General features: G+C 36.1%; 1 protein-coding gene across 1 annotated transcript in view; it reads left to right on the top strand.

Moving 5' to 3' along the window:
* ITPRID1 (ITPR interacting domain containing 1) overlaps nt 1-16,591 on the top strand; it is a 410,540-nt gene that overhangs the window by 260,716 nt on the left and 133,233 nt on the right. The window contains exon 8 of the mRNA XM_053714442.1: nt 1,962-2,500. Within this exon, the coding sequence (XP_053570417.1) occupies nt 1,962-2,500 (539 nt within the window). The remainder of the gene's footprint in view (nt 1-1,961; nt 2,501-16,591) is intronic.

The raw sequence follows: 16,591 nt of genomic DNA, 5'->3' as shown, positions 1-16,591 counted from the left end.
GGAATAATCTTAAACCAGGATATCAAGTGTTAAAAGGGAAGGGCATTCATATATTTATACCAAAGGAACCTTATAGATTAATAAACAGACATAAGGTGTTGTATCATACAGTGATAACGTTCAAGGGAGATGGTGTGTATAACCTGGGCCTGCCATTCTGTAATGGAGGGGACCCTAGACTGTTTCCAAAATGTATAGATAAGCTGGAAAGTACTATTAAGTCAGATTTGAAAAAGTCTGAGGAATAAGTAACAGGGAATACAAATGAATGGAATAACAAAATAAGAGGGTCTAGAGGCAAAATAAGGGAGATCATCTTATCCATCTCATTAGCTAAGCCAAGCCAAGAATATATACTGGACCACTAAATACAGTAGAATAGCATTATCAGTAAATGCACAATAAATAGACAATGCAAAGGCTCTTAGTTTGAATTTCAAATGAGTAGTGGATTTTGTTTCTGACAAATGATAAAGTTAGTTTTATTTTCCTTCCTCCTGCATCATGTGGCAGCCATCTGCCAATCACAGAATGGATATACATATATTCTGTGAATCTTGCACATGGCTCAGTTGGACCCTGTGCCTCAAAATGTGCATATAAAAATATAGTGCACATTAAGATAATGGATGTGAATTGGAAAGTTGTTAAAAGCTGTGTACTTTATCTAAATCATGAGAATTTATGTTGTTATTTTTTTATACTTCATTTTAGATTGCAATCTCTAATCTGATTTACCTAGATAGGTTTGAAGCCCCTCATGTGAAAGAAATAATTACAATCTTTCAAATGAGGGGATCACACAACCCTCACATTTTCAGGAGATCACAATGGTAATATTGATTATCGGTCCCAAGTAGCTGTTTGGGGGTAAAGGGCACACTTTTAGATCCCCCATTCCCCCATAAAACACATTGGGGTATGAGACACCAGTTTAAAAGAGGGGAACCCTTTCATTAGTAGGTGATTGACATGTTTATGACAATCACCTACCTAATATATTTACTGTAGGGGGGGCAGTGGCCTAAAGGTGCCAGTATTCCCTAAAGACAGCATACAACATATAAACACAATACCCCTCACATAAAAGAGGAGATTGCCCAAAATCAGATGAGTGTTCTTATACCCCTTTAAATATAAGGGATTGCCATAGAAATAACAATCACCTATACACTTGGGGCCCGATGATCTAAAGCTCTCTGCTCTGGCGAGATGATCTAACAAGTCTTGTTGGTACTGTAAGGTCCCTTGAAGAAATTTATAAAGGCAAATTTTAATTTGAGAGCTGTTAATCTCGCTATGCAGGTTTCTGGGTATGATTGAGAGACAAATACTTTACAATAAAATGTTAAAACAAGCCTCCAAGGATTTTGCGTGATTTCTCTCCATGCTGGCTAGTAAGACCTGGCAGTAACTGCTAGCCAATTTTTTTTTTAACTGTAGATGTTAGGGCTTATAGAACGAAGTTTGTCGAAACAAAACAAAACAAATAAGAATCAAAATAAGTGGGAGAACTGGGAAAATGTAAACATAGGTGTTTTTTTGGTAAATTATATACGGTATATAATGACTTTTGGTACAACTACTATATGTTTTTTGGACAAAAAATGTGTGTTTGAAATATCTAGGAAATAATGACTCCCATTCTCCTTTTTAATATGTATACCAAAGAAAATGACACAAAAATGTTAAAAAAAAATTGCATTTGATATGGTAATGCTTTCTCATATTATGATATTTCTGAAAACTAAAGCTATTTTCTAAAAAAAATATGTTTAATTTGTGTGGATGCCTTAATTAAAAAAGTTAATTTTACTTGTAAATGCAATGAAGGCCAATTAACTTAAAACACCACTAGCAAAGGGGTGTGAAAATGGCTCTTGATATTTATCTTAAATGCAATGAAATATTAAGTTTATTGAATAAATATCTTTAAATTTCCTTATGCTTTTATTTACCAGGTCGTTTCCGTCAGCTCGAGGTCCTTGAACAAGTAACAAATGCCTTTTCATCTCTGCTAAATGATGTTCACGCTATTCAAAATGGAGGTACTGGAGATAGAAAGGGTACCAGAAAGTCCACATTGACTGAAGAAAAAAGAAAAAGAATACAGCAGCTTCTCTGGAATTATTCTAAACAGGCTATAAAAAATGAACAGGACTGTATCCAATGTCCTAGTAAGATAGAGCCTAAGGACAATAAATACGACCAGAAGAAAATATTGACGGAGATGAATAGCAACAAAGTTTTCAGAAAGACAAGAAAACGTATACCAGAAATTGGCAGCTTAGTAGAACAAACTGGTGACAATACAAATGTCCCTTCTCAAAATCTACACCAGGTGTGTTCTGACGGTGCTGTTGCAAAACATTATAAACATCTCACTGATTTACCAACCAAGAGCAGAGTATTCAAGGGCTCAAAAATACTTCCTAAAAAGTTCAAGCAGATATCTGGACCACATGGTCTTCAGCCCCCAGAGTCATTTGAACTGGAAGAGGTAAGATTTATTATATAATGAGGATATAGCCAAGATGTAATGTATTGCCCCTTACAGTATTTTAATGAAATGGAACAAAAAACGAGCAGCTCAGTTCTCAATTATCCAAATTCCATGCATTAGGTGCAGTAGCAGAAAGGCTTTATCATCTCCCTTATTTTTCTAATTATGTAAAATACAGCATTAATCTGTCCTAGTTGCCCATCTTTCTTGGTTATTTTTAAAAGTATTTATTGGTTTCATATTTCTCTATTGTTTGTGAATTAATCTATACCTATGATTGCCCACTTAACATTTAATAAATGGCCATGATGGTGGCATGATGGTGGCAAGATAAGCAACATACTTAAGGGTGTTTAAGGGTCATTCCTTTCTGCTACCAATCTCCTCTTCATTATTTAATTTCTCTGTTGCCATTGTAGATGTTTCTCTGCAGCACACACCCACCTACATTTTTCTCTTCGTTCAGCCTTGACATTTCTATGCTGCTTAACAAGAGAGCTTGGCTGGGCATGCATATTTATGAAATTGACTGTTAAAATGTTCACAGTCATGGACATCTACTAGGTAGGCTAGGGAGAAAATTGTTTACTTGTCTAGAGTCTAACCCTGGGAGTAGGCAATAAATAGCCACCCCACATGCACCTTGGAAAATCGTGTAACTCTTCATTAGATAGAGGAATGGTTTTCCTTTCTAACAATGGAGCATTTTAATATGCTGGTTACCATGTAGTAAGTATGAACATTTCAGTTGTCTAACCATATACACACCAATTTAATAGTGATACATGTGGGTGCCTATGACTAACTATCAATCACCCAAAAATAAACCAAAACACCAAGAAGTTAAATTAATAATAAGAGGATAATCTCATTTTATAAATAAGATTATCCTCACGGATATGAATGTCTACTAAGGAGAAAAAGAGGCAAATTTCTGCCTTTTCTAGAGTTTCATTCTGAAAATATTAACTCAGCTCTCACATGCACCTTAGAGAGGCAGGTAACTCATCAAGACTATCTTCACTTTCTAATGAGTGGGTCACTTAATAATTTCGATACCATGTGGTTATTTTTCTAACTGGTTAGAGACCAGTATATTTATGTTTGTATACAACAATATTTTTATAATATTATATGGGGAAACTTGTTTTTTGTTCCCTCCTGGAAAGTTTCTGAATTTGAATCACCTGATGTGGTCAACCAATTCTGCCAATATTAATGGTGCTGGCCAATTCAAAAGATGTTTATTTTTCCCATACAAAATAATTATTTGGTCTATTTTCAATAAATCCATAAGACTTGATGCAATTTTAAACTTCCTCCCAACATTTGAGCAATATTTCATTGATCATTTTAGACTTTATCTTATTTTCTAATACATTTAACCTTATTTCTTTTATTAGGTAACTCCAATTTGACTCTTTCCATTTTTTTTTCAGGCACAGTAGACCATGTGTTTCCAATACATTTTGTCAAGGTGTTAGCAAACAACTTAGAATCATAACGTTTTAAAATAAATTTACAATGCAATATCTTAAAATATTGTAAATTGTATTAACCATATCAATACCAGTTGGATGAGTTTATAGAAAGAGTGGACATCTTCAGAGATGGCATTCTAATACTCCCTTGGCGTATTTAAGTATATTCAAATTAAAAAGGGAAATAGATTTAGATGTTACAAAAGAAGGATAAATTATTGCATGATAAATGTACTGAAAAAAATGATAATTCTAACATGTTAGATAACTACTTGTGGTCATTAAAAGTTTGGGTTTTATGAAAAATTTTAAGGAACTTTGGAGTTGATCACAATCCTTTACAAAAATGTTATTTATTTATTTTTATTCTAAAAATTTACCATTACAGTCTATGGGGATATTTGAAGATAAATCATTTTTATAAACTTTTCTAAATCGTCAACCCCTATATTTGCTCAAGTTATTGCTTGTTGTTATACTTGCTTGTTACAACTTATCATTTGTTCCTTTGCACTAATGGAATTCTTGGGATATTTTTCAAAAATTTATAATTTCGATAGGTAAAAGGTCAAAACTTAAACATACATGGTTGCATTTCTATATTGAATATAAGTATTTTTGCAATATACTTCCAACAAAAATGCTTCTAGTATGTTATTACTGTTTTTAGTGGCATACGCACATATGCTGCGAGAGCCCATGCATCAGTATTCAAAGAGCTGGTGGAGGTGTGTTTTTTGTCATACAAACCATTGCTGACTCTCTGAGAAGTTATATGTTTAAATACTGTTGTACAGGTCGTCACAGCATATATGCATACGCTGCTGAAAAAGAGTAAAAGCTTTTACTAGGATCATTTTTGCTAATTGAAATATATTGCAAAAATGCTCCTATTTAAAATTGAAAATCACCTATGCTCATTTCAATGTTGACCTTTATATTCCTTTAGGGAACACTGATAACTGATTTTATTTTGCTCTCTTGCTTTTCTCAAATATTTCAAAATAAAGACCCCAGACGTGACATTCGAAACTGTAAATAACATTCGATAATAGAATTTTTAAGAATATTCATTCTTATCAACATTCTATTATGCAAATCGAATTTCTACAATAACATTCTTTCTAACATTTGAATTTAAATATAAACATATTCACCCATCCCTAATGTACACACACGTATATATATATATATATATATATATATATATATATATACCCACACACCCACACATACACATAGGCCTCGATTTATCAAAGCGTCAATCTTGGTGCATTCGTTGGCGTCAATACGCTCGCCAAACATTGCTGCCGCGGATCTGCATACGACGCCCATATTTATCAAAAAGTCTGTCAAAAACACGCGCATCAAGTACGGAGCGATGAGCATCAGACTTTTGATAAATTTAGAGTCATCGATGTCGCGGTTATTCTGTTTTTTCCAACGTTATTTATACCATTTCATTGCTGTCCATGAACAAGCACATTTCTCTAAAGCTAATCCTTTTATTTTTCATCTGTTAATGTTAAAGGGAAATGAAACTCAATTTTTTATTTCATGATTCAGATAGAGAATACAATTTAAAACAACTTTCTAATTTACTTCTATTATCTAATTTGTTTAATTCTTTTGGTATCATTTGTTGAAGGAGCAGCAATGCACTAATGGTTTCTAATTGAACTCATGGGTGAGCCAATCCCAATCGATATATTCATGCAGTCACCAATCAACAGCAAGAACCTAGGTTCTCTGCTGCTCATGAGCTTGCCTAGATAAACCTTTTAGCAAAGGATAACAAGAGAAGGAAGCAAATTAAATAATAGAAGTAAATTGTAAAGTTGTTTAAAATTGTATTCTCTATCTGAATCATGAAAGAAAATCTTTGGGTTTCATGTCCCTTTAAGCTATATTTATACCTAAACAAACAATAATAGCTCATAGATATTTATTTTTCTATTTATTTGCTATACAAAAAATTCTGATATATGATATTTTCACATAAATTAATGTATATTAGTATTTCTCTGATTCATGATATGCCTATCTCATGTTCTTTTTATTTTTATTTTAAATCATTATTAATGCTAGAATTTGTACATATATCTTTGCACAAATTTGTATATATATATACTGTTTATATGTGTGTTATGTCAGAAATCTTTTGCAAACATATTTATATGTCCCTAAATTACATTTTGTGTTCTAAACAATGTTGTCTTTCATATATCTGTGTTTATTTATACCACTATATGTATATAGTGTAAATGTATTATTATTCTGAGCAGGAATAATTGCAAATATAACATGTAATCAGGGTATCATATGTATTTATTTGCAATCAATGGATATTTTAAGAGCTGGGCCAGTTTTCTCTCTGTACCCCTCCTGATTGCAATCTAGTTTTAAAAGCCACTCCTTCACAGGTGATATAAAATGGGCTGGCATATAAGATGACATTTCTTACTGAAAATGAAATTCAAGAGAAGGAAGAAATACACCGAAAATAGCATGACAGTAAAGAGGTGATTTTAGTTTCTGCTGTATCTGAATCATGACAGTTTAATGTTAGGTGGGCTATCCCTTTGAGCCAGCGGTTCCCAACCTTTTTTCTCTCCTGTTCCCCTTGATTAGGCTTTTCATTTATGAGTACCCCCTCTCTTCATTACCCCCACTCATCCCTCAAAATAAAGGAAGCACCGCAGCTTTGAGCTATCAGTTTAAGATTATATTGAATCCTTGTCTAAAATATTACACTGTGTGTCCTAATGTCAGCATCAATATTTATCTTTAATACTAATTTTTTTTTTTTTTAAATTGTGCATATTATTTTTTTTTTATTTTTATTTTTATTTTTTTTATTGAGGTTTAACTTACAAACATATAAATATCAAAAATGTCTTACAGTGTGATAATCAGCAGCACGTTAATTCAGCTTAGCATAATAATCATGGATAACATCGTGTGCATGCATGTCATAATAGAATTACATGCCATACCTCATTTTAATTATATATATATAAATCCCTTTATATGGAAATCTAAAGAACCATTAACAATTTCCCCCTTTTGGAAAAGAAAACCAGCCACTTTTAGACTGCAAACTATAGGTTAAAATTAAAACGGGGGATATGAGGGATAAGGAATGAAAGGGAGAACCACTTGTGGGTCCTTTAGCATTTAGTAGCAAATTAAATGATATGATGATATGAGAGCCATTATTATGGAGTGCTAAAAGAATACAAGATAAAACACATTACCCATGATAGCAGACAGATATAAAGGAAGCTATGGACTGTGATATGAATGGGTAAGTGTGTTAGGAGAGTTGGTATTTAAGACAACGTTGTGATTTAGCTAACAATAGGTTTAACAAGAGCCAATAACCTGTTCTTTCACGTGAAACCTGTAGTTACCAGTTTTAACATATTCTGTGGCAAGCAAAAACTGAACTAAAGCTAACTTGAATAAAGTAAGGCTAGAGCAATTTCAATACTTCTTATTATAGTTCAGCACTTCAATATTTAGAGGTGAATAACCCTGCTCCTAAATGGGTGTATAATTGTTCATGAGTGCCTAAGGGATAGGTTTTAGGCAACAAAATATAGCCTCTGAATGAATTAAGAGAGCCAGGGGGGAATCTAGACATATTCTAATTCCAATGATACAGTATAACATAATATTTCTACTCACCAGTGCAGGATTAGTATGAGCAGAGCAGTTGACAGAAAACAGTTAAAGTTTGTCCTGAGGCTCATAAAAAGAATACATGAAGCATTTAAGTATCAAAAATACAAGGAAATGAACATAAGTAAATAAACAGCAACAGGGGTCAGCTTGAAGCTAAAAAGCCCAAGTAATGTATGGGCCCCGAAAATCTAGTAAGGGAAAGTCAACGACTATTATTGAGTTTCAGACAGAGTCCTCATAAATATAATAGTTCATTAATTGTCCTAAGATACACCTTATATACGTATGGGGGTCACAGTCAATGAGGAGTAGCTGTCTCTATCCCACTCCAAGTCGTGGGAGAAGGTGGGTACAAGATGGGCTAAGGAGCTCAATGAATCGCTGTAGTGTGGAATCGGGTACAAACCCTGATGTGCCAGTGTACCTGTAACTTCCACTAGGTCGGACACTTCGGAGATCGCGGTGAGAGAGAGAGACCCGGCTTGCTGCTGCTCCCCCTGGCTGGGCCGGTCGCCTATTCTGCAGCCCCTTGAGCCGGTCCGTGACTGCGTGAGATACGGGAACCACCAGGGCCCACTGTCTCAGCCTCTCCATCGAGGTGCCAGATCAACCCCTGACCACAGCACCACAGGCGGTACGTTTCCATCAGCGGCCTGGATATCAGGTATATGAGCCGCAATACCGGGGGGTACTGAGGAAGCTTCTGCATTCTGTGAGGCCTCCGGAGGAGCTATAAAGGGTTGGGTGCTATTATCTAGCGTTATGGGCTGAGGCTGGATGTTGAGTCTCCTAATAGGTAGATAGGTCGGCTCCTTTATCGAATCCGGCTTTCTTGTTGTTTGGCCGGTGTATGTAGGCTTTGGATTTAGGAATATGATACTTAGCTCGAGTTCTAGGTTTTTATAGTGGTCTTCGATAAGCTGCGTCATCTCAGCTTCCCACCTGGCTAGGGCCTCCATTATCCTTAGGAGCAACTCCACTATATGAATATTTGTTTACAGGCTTGGTGGCTCCCACAATAAATCTGCTCTAGTTGGCGTCTTCATACAAAATGACAGTGATGTAACACTGCTATACCCAGTTTACCGGGGGGGGGGGGGTGTTGAGACCTCTCCTAGAAAGGGTCGTTGTAGGCCTCAACCCTCCGGATTGGTAAGATGGTGCAGTCTCACAATAAACTTGACAACACTCAGTTGTGCTCAGTCTCCTGAGGAACAAACTTAAGGTTTTAGGGATAAAAGTAAAGAAATACTGCTGATAAATAGCGAATTTCAACAGCAGTCTGCACGCAGCTTCCAATAATGCATCCATTCAAGATGCTGCCCAGAGACACGCCCCCTTAAATACTAATTTCATATATATCAGAATAGACGCAAGCATACCTGTTAAATGTTTGATAAATGGGGAAAAGGGTCAAATAGAGTCTAATCTGAATTTTAAACATCTGTAATGACGCACGCATCGATCTGTGTTGGATTGAGATCGCGGGGTCGTATTTTAAGTCACAAATTTCAACATTTGACAATCTTGACACTTTGTTAACTACGGCGAATCAATCTTGCATCATATTCGATGCGGAATTCAATCGTATTATCTGTTAAAGCTTTGATAAATCAAGGCCATACACACATTTCTATCTATTGCTGCAATATACCTAAACAAAACACAGATTTCTTGAAACAATACTTTCCCCAAACACAATACTAAGTTTTGAAAGCCAACAGAACTAAAGGTCTGAATAATAAGTAATAATAAGGTTCAGAGCTACCTCTAAACTGTAAGCTCCATGGGCAGTATCTTATTATATCCTCTTAAAATGTAAGCTCTTTGGGCAAAATATCCCAATATATGCCAGTATAATACTTCTAAAATAACTGTAAGCTTCTCACAAATACCACTACAAAAAAGTGCTACCCCTCCCAATCTGCTGCCCTAGGTATGTGCTGTGTTTGCCTAGGCCATAATATGCCCCGTGTACATACTAAGCTGTGGCTAAATGCTCTTTAAAATTACTTAGAGGTATGTAAAATGTGCCAATCTCTATATTAAAAAATGGCTAAGGCAGCCTTATATTGCAAAATGTGATATAATAGAATACTGGGGCTTTGCTATAACATTCCGCAATTGTCTTTTGTGTCCTTTTAATTGTCAGGACCCCTGGGAGTTTTTTTTATCCTGCATGGTGACTGTTAAATAAGGTCAAGGAAAGTGTAAAAAGTTGACAGAGAGGTCACTTGAAACCGTAAACTTGAATATAAATTAATAGGATGTATAAATATATTTTGTTTAAATATTTTGACTCCAGAACGTAACCCTGTCATTAATAGTTATGGCAGGATTAAGATCTAGCCAATATATGGGCTGAAGCAAAACAAGATTCAATATTTTTAGGCTTCAAATTATTCATTTTATCAGGAATTACATCACATTTTTTCAAATGTCATAGAAGATGTCACTTTAATAATGCCATGTCATGAGTTATACAGTAAATAAAGATATTCCAATCTTTCCTGACACAGTTTGCATTGCAAACCACATTGAAATGTACTGATATGCAAATAGTAGAAAGGTTTGTTGAGTCAAAGATCTTTTTTTCTGCACGTTTACAGATTGTCATGACATGTAAAATATATAAAAAATCTGGTATTCACCTATTTTGTTTGCAAATATTAAAATTGTGTTAGAAATAATAATTATTTTTAGTCACAAAATTTGAATTTGGTCATTTTATACCAATACTTGTATGTTAAATATTTTGTTAGGATTTTAATTTTATGGATAAATCTGAAACTAGTAGAGGGACATGTTTGTAGCGTATAAAACAAGACATACATGTGTAGTTATTAAACTAATTATACACCAAGACACACATTTATTTAGGCCGAGATTTAGAGTTTGGCGGTAGCCGTCAAAACCAGCGTTAGAGGCTCCTAACGCTGGTTTTTACCGCCCGCTGGTATTTGGAGTCAGTCAGGAAAGGGTCTAACGCTCACTTTGCAGCCGTGACTTTTCCATACCGCAGATCCCCCTACACCATTTGCGTATCTTATCTTTTCAATGGGATCTTTCTAACGCCGGTATTTAGAGTCTTGGCTGAAGTGAGCGTTAGAAATCTAACGACAAAACTCCAGCCGCAGAAAAAAGTCAGTAGTTAAGAGCTTTTTGGGCTAACGCCGGTTTATAAAGCTCTTAACTACTGTGCTCTAAAGCACACTAACACCCATAAACTACCTAAGTACCCCTAAACCGAGGTCCCCCCACATCGCCGCCACTCTATTAAATTTTTTTAACCCCTAATCTGCCGCTCCGTACATCGCCGCCAGTTACGTTATCCCTATGTACCCCTAATCTGCTGCCCCTAACATCGCCGACCCCTATATTATATTTATTAACCCCTAATCTGCCGCCCCCGCTATTGCTGACCCCTGCATATTATTATTAACCCCTAATATGCCGCTCCGTACACCGCCGCCAGCTACGTTATCCCTATGTACCCCTAATCTGCTGCCCCTAACATCGCCGACCACTATATTATATTTATTAACCCCTAATCTGCCGCCCCCGCTATCGCTGACACCTGAATATTTTTTTAACCCCTAATCTGCCGCTCCGTACACCGCCCCAACCTACATTATACCTATGTACCCCTAATCTGCTGCCCCTAACACCGCCGACCCCTATATTATATTTATTAACCCCTAATCTGCTGCCCCCAATGTCGCCTCCACCTACCTACAATAATTAACCCCTAATCTGCCGACCGGATCTCACCGCTACTATAATAAATGTATTAACCCCTAAAGCTAAGTCTAACCCTAACCCTAACACCCCCCTAAATTAAATATAATTTAAATCTAACGAAATAAATTAACTCTTATTAAATAAATTAATCCTATTTAAAGCTAAATACTTACCTGTAAAATAAACCCTAATATAGCTACAATATAAATTATTATTATATTGTAGCTATTTTAGGATTAATATTTATTTTACAGGTAACTTTGTAATTATTTTAACCAGGTACAATAGCTATTAAATAGTTAATAACTATTTAATAGCTACCTAGTTAAAATAATTACAAAATTACCTGTAAAATAAATCCTAACCTAAGTTACAATTAAACCTAACACTACACTATCAATAAATTAATTAAATAAAATACCTACAATTATCTACAATTAAACCTAACACTACACTATCAATAAATTAATTAAATACAATTCCTACAAATAAATACAATTAAATAAACTAACTAAAGTACAAAAAATAAAAAAGAACTAAGTTACAAAAAATAAAAAAATATTTACAAACATTAGAAAAATATTACAACAATTTTAAACTAATTACACCTACTCTAAGCCCCCTAATAAAATAACAAAGACCCCCAAAATAAAAAAATGCCCTACCCTATTCTAAAATTAAAATAGAAAAGCTCTTTTACCTTACCAGCCCTTAAAAGGGCCCTTTGCGGGGCATGCCCCAAAGAATTCAGCTCTTTTGCCTGTAAAAAAAACATACAATACCCCCCCAACATTACAACCCACCACCCACATACCCCTAATCTAACCCAAACCCCCCTTAAATAAACCTAACACTAAGCCCCTGAAGATCTCCCTACCTTGTCTTCACCTCGCCGGGTTCACCGAACCGTCCACTGAAGTCTTGATCCAAGCCTCCGAAGTCTTGATCCAAGCCCAAGATTAATGGATTAATTTATTTAATAAGAGTTAATTTATTTCGTCAGATAAAAATTATATTTAACTTTAAGGGGGTGTTAGTGTTAGGGTTAGACTTAGCTTTAGGGGTTAAAATATTTATTATAGTAGCGGTGAGATCCGGTCGGCAGATTAGGGGTTAATTATTGTAGGTAGGTGGAGGCGACGTTGGGGGCGGCAGATTAGGGGTTAATAAATATAATATAGGGGTCGGCGGTGTTGGGGCAGCAGATTAGGGGTACATAGGGATAACGTAGGTTGAGGCGGTGTACGGAGCGTCAGATTAGGGGTTAATAATAATATGCAGGTGTCAGCGATAGCGGGGGCGGCAGATTAGGGGTTAATAAATATAATATAGGGGTCGGCGGTGTTAGGGGCAGCAGATTAGGGGTACATAGGTATAATGTAGGTTGCGGCGGTGTACGGAGCGGCAGATTAGGGGTTAATAATAATATGCAGGGGTCAGCGATAGCGGGGGCGGCAGATTATGGGTTAATAAGTGTAAGGTTAGGGGTGTTTAGACTTGGGGTTCATGTTAGGGTGTTAGGTGCAGATATAGGAAGTGTTTCCCCATAGGAATCAATGGGGCTGCGTTAGGAGCTGAACGCTGCTTTTTTGCAGGTGTTAGGTATTTTTTCAGCTCAAACTGCCCCATTGTTTTCTATGGGGGAATCGTGCACGAGCACGTTTTTGAAGCTGGCCGCGTCGGTAAGCAACGCTGATATTTAGAGTTGCAGTGGCGGTAATTATGCTCTACGCTCCCTTTTTTGGAGCCTAACGCAGCCCTTCTGTGAACTCTAAATACCAGCGGTATTTAAAAGGTGCGGGGGAAAAAAAGCATGTGTAGCTAATGCACCCCTTTGGCCGCAGAACTCTAAATCTAGCCGTAGGTTTTTGTGCTGAATATATATATATATATGTATATATATATATATGTATATACAGGGAGTGCAGAATTATTAGGCAAGTTGTATTTTTGAGGATTAATTTTATTATTGAACAACAACCATGTTCTCAATGAACCCAAAAAACTCATTAATATCAAAGCTAAATAGTTTTGGAAGTAGTTTTTAGTTTGTTTTTAGTTATAGCTATTTTAGGGGGATATCTGTGTGTGCAGATGACTATTACTGTGCATAATTATTAGGCAACTTAACAAAAAACAAATATATACCCATTTCAATTATTTATTTTTACCAGTGAAACCAATATAACATCTCAACATTCACAAATATACATTTCTGACATTCAAAAACAAAACAAAAACAAATCAGTGACCAATATAGCCACCTTTCTTTGCAAGGACACTCAAGAGCCTGCCATCCATGGATTCTGTCAGTGTTTTGATCTGTTCACCATCAACATTGCGTGCAGCAGCAACCACAGCCTCCCAGACACTGTTCAGAGAGGTGTACTGTTTTCCCTCCTTGTAAATGTCACATTTTATGATGGACCACAGGTTCTCAATGGGGTTCAGATCAGGTGAACAAGGAGGCCATGTCATTAGATTTTCTTCTTTTATACCCTTTGTTGCCAGCCACGCTGTGGAGTACTTGGACGCGTGTGATGGAGCATTGTCCTGCATGAAAATCATGTTTTTCTTGAAGGATACAGACTTCTTCCTGTACCACTGCTTGAAGAAGGTGTCTTCCCGAAACTGGCAGTAGGCCTGGGAGTTGAGCTTGACTCCATCCTCAACCCGAAAAGGCCCCACAAGCTCATCTTTGATGATACCAGCCCAAACCAGTACTCCACCTCCACCTTGCTGGCGTCTGAGTCGGACTGGAGCTCTCTGCCCTTTACCAATCCAGCCACGGGCCCATCCATCTGGCCCATCAAGACTCACTCTCATTTCATCAGTCCATAAAACCTTAGAAAAATCAGTCTTGAGATATTTCTTGGCCCAGTCTTGACGTTTCAGCTTGTGTGTCTTGTTCAGTGGTGGTCGTCTTTCAGCCTTTCTTACCTTGGCCATGTCTCTGAGTATTGCACACCTTGTGCTTTTGGGCACTCCAGTGATGTTGCAGCTCTGAAATATGGCCAAACTGGTGGCAAGTGGCATCTTGGCAGCTGCACGCTTGACTTTTCTCAGTTCATTGGCAGTTATTCTGCGCCTTGGTTTTTCCACACGCTTCTTGCGACCCTGTTGACTATTTTGAATGAAACGCTTGATTGTTCGATGATCACGCTTCAGAAGCTTTGCAATTTTAAGAGTGCTGCATCCCTCTGCAAGATATCTCACTATTTTTGACTTTTCTGAGCCTGTCAAGTCCTTCTTTTGACCCATTTTGCCAAAGGAAAGGAAGTTGCCTAATAATTATGCACACCTGATATAGGGTGTTGATGTCATTAGACCACACCCCTTCTCATTACAGAGATGCACATCACCTAATATGCTTAATTGGTAGTAGGCTTTCGAGCCTATGCAGCTTGGAGTAAGACAACATGCATAAAGAGGATGATGTGGTCAAAATACTCATTTGCCTAATAATTCTGCACTCCCTGTATATATATATATATATATATATATATATATATATATATATATATATCCTATATATACCTGATATAACATGGGAGAGGCCATGAGCCCTCTTCAAGACAACCAGGCATCATTGATATGTAATAAAAGCAATAGAGAAAACATTTGAGAGCATAGGGGTGGCGAGGCATTATGCCTTAAAATTACCCCTCAGAACTAGCTCCCCCAATCCTGCTGCAATACATCAGACCTCCCAACTGTCCCTATTTGAGAGGAAAAGTCCCCAAAGCTGATCCATGTCCCTCTGAGACAGTCATATGTCTGGATTTATAGAATTTACCTTAGTTCCACCCACAGATTACCCCGACATGCCAACAAACTGGCCCCTCACAAATATGGGATTAGGTCTTGCACACCGCCATAAGCATGATGCATAACAAAAAATATAAATATAGCAAAATAAATTAAGATAATTTAAGAAATAGTTATTAGTGAAGTCTGTGGACCCCATTTATGAAGCTTTTGAAGTTACTTTGCAGGCTCTCTTAAGATTTAGGCTATTTAACCACACCTTCACCTCAAGGGTGGTGAAGTTAAATCATCCTGGCTAGGTCAGATGATTGACAAGCCATCAGGGCCATCGTGCAATTGGTAACACAAGAGCAGAAGGAACAGCTGCACAAGCAATGGTAAATGCGAGCAGAGAATCCTGCCAGCTCACCACTATACCAGATGGACAGGTTCACAGCTGGGAACATTGTCCGTCTGGAATATGATAAATGGTCCCCTATAAAATGTAAATTAGGTAAATAAGTAAGCACAGTATACATATTGCTTATTTTATTATAGCAGTTCTATTTAGGGCTAGAAAACGAGTATCGCGCTACCTGTTGCGCAAAGCGATATAGGAAGGAGCATGCGTTTTACTAGATGAAAGTAAATGCAAACTCTTGAGTGCAATCACAATTTACGCTCATCAGGTTAGCGCAACTTCAGAGCTCTGGTTAATTGTTACACTGGAATAAAAAGTTGCACAAAACACATCAAAAATACATTGAAAAGTATAGTTACACTCATAATTGTCTAATTATAATGATTTATTAAAAATATTGCATAAAAAAGTTATAAGGGCTCAAAGATATAAGGTCTCAGGTGTTAAAAAAAAGGATTGCAAAGGGCTTTAACATAGACATACAACATAAATATATATATGTGTGTGTACATATGTATTTATATGTGTATATATGTATTTACAGACATATATACACATATAAACACATAAATACATATGTACAAACATATATATATATATATATATATATATATAAGTGCATTGGAGCCCTTTGCAGTCAAGTAGCTAAAACATGTAAAATCCTATGTATGGAATATTCATATTTAATAAAGTGTTAAAATGTGTTTGTACTGTAAATATTTCACATTTCAATGTTCTTCATATAGGGCAAGGTTCTAAGTATTTTAAATATATATATATATATATATATATATATATGTATTACTTATGCCTAATCATCTCTATCTCTATATGTATCTATATAGGTATAGATATATATATTGTACCAAAATGCCATCATATATTTATAAAACTATGTATTTATGAATAAATAGAACATATTCTTCTATGTGAAGAATATTGGAATGTGAAAAATTCATATTTAATGTAGGGTTAGCACACTTGAGATAATGCGATCAAGTTTGCGTGCAA

Source organism: Bombina bombina, chromosome 5 (genome assembly GCF_027579735.1).
Source record: "Bombina bombina isolate aBomBom1 chromosome 5, aBomBom1.pri, whole genome shotgun sequence".
Lineage (NCBI taxonomy): Eukaryota > Metazoa > Chordata > Amphibia > Anura > Bombinatoridae > Bombina > Bombina bombina.
The sequence above is the reverse complement of the archived record's forward strand: the minus strand, read 5'-3'. Positions and strand labels throughout refer to the sequence as shown.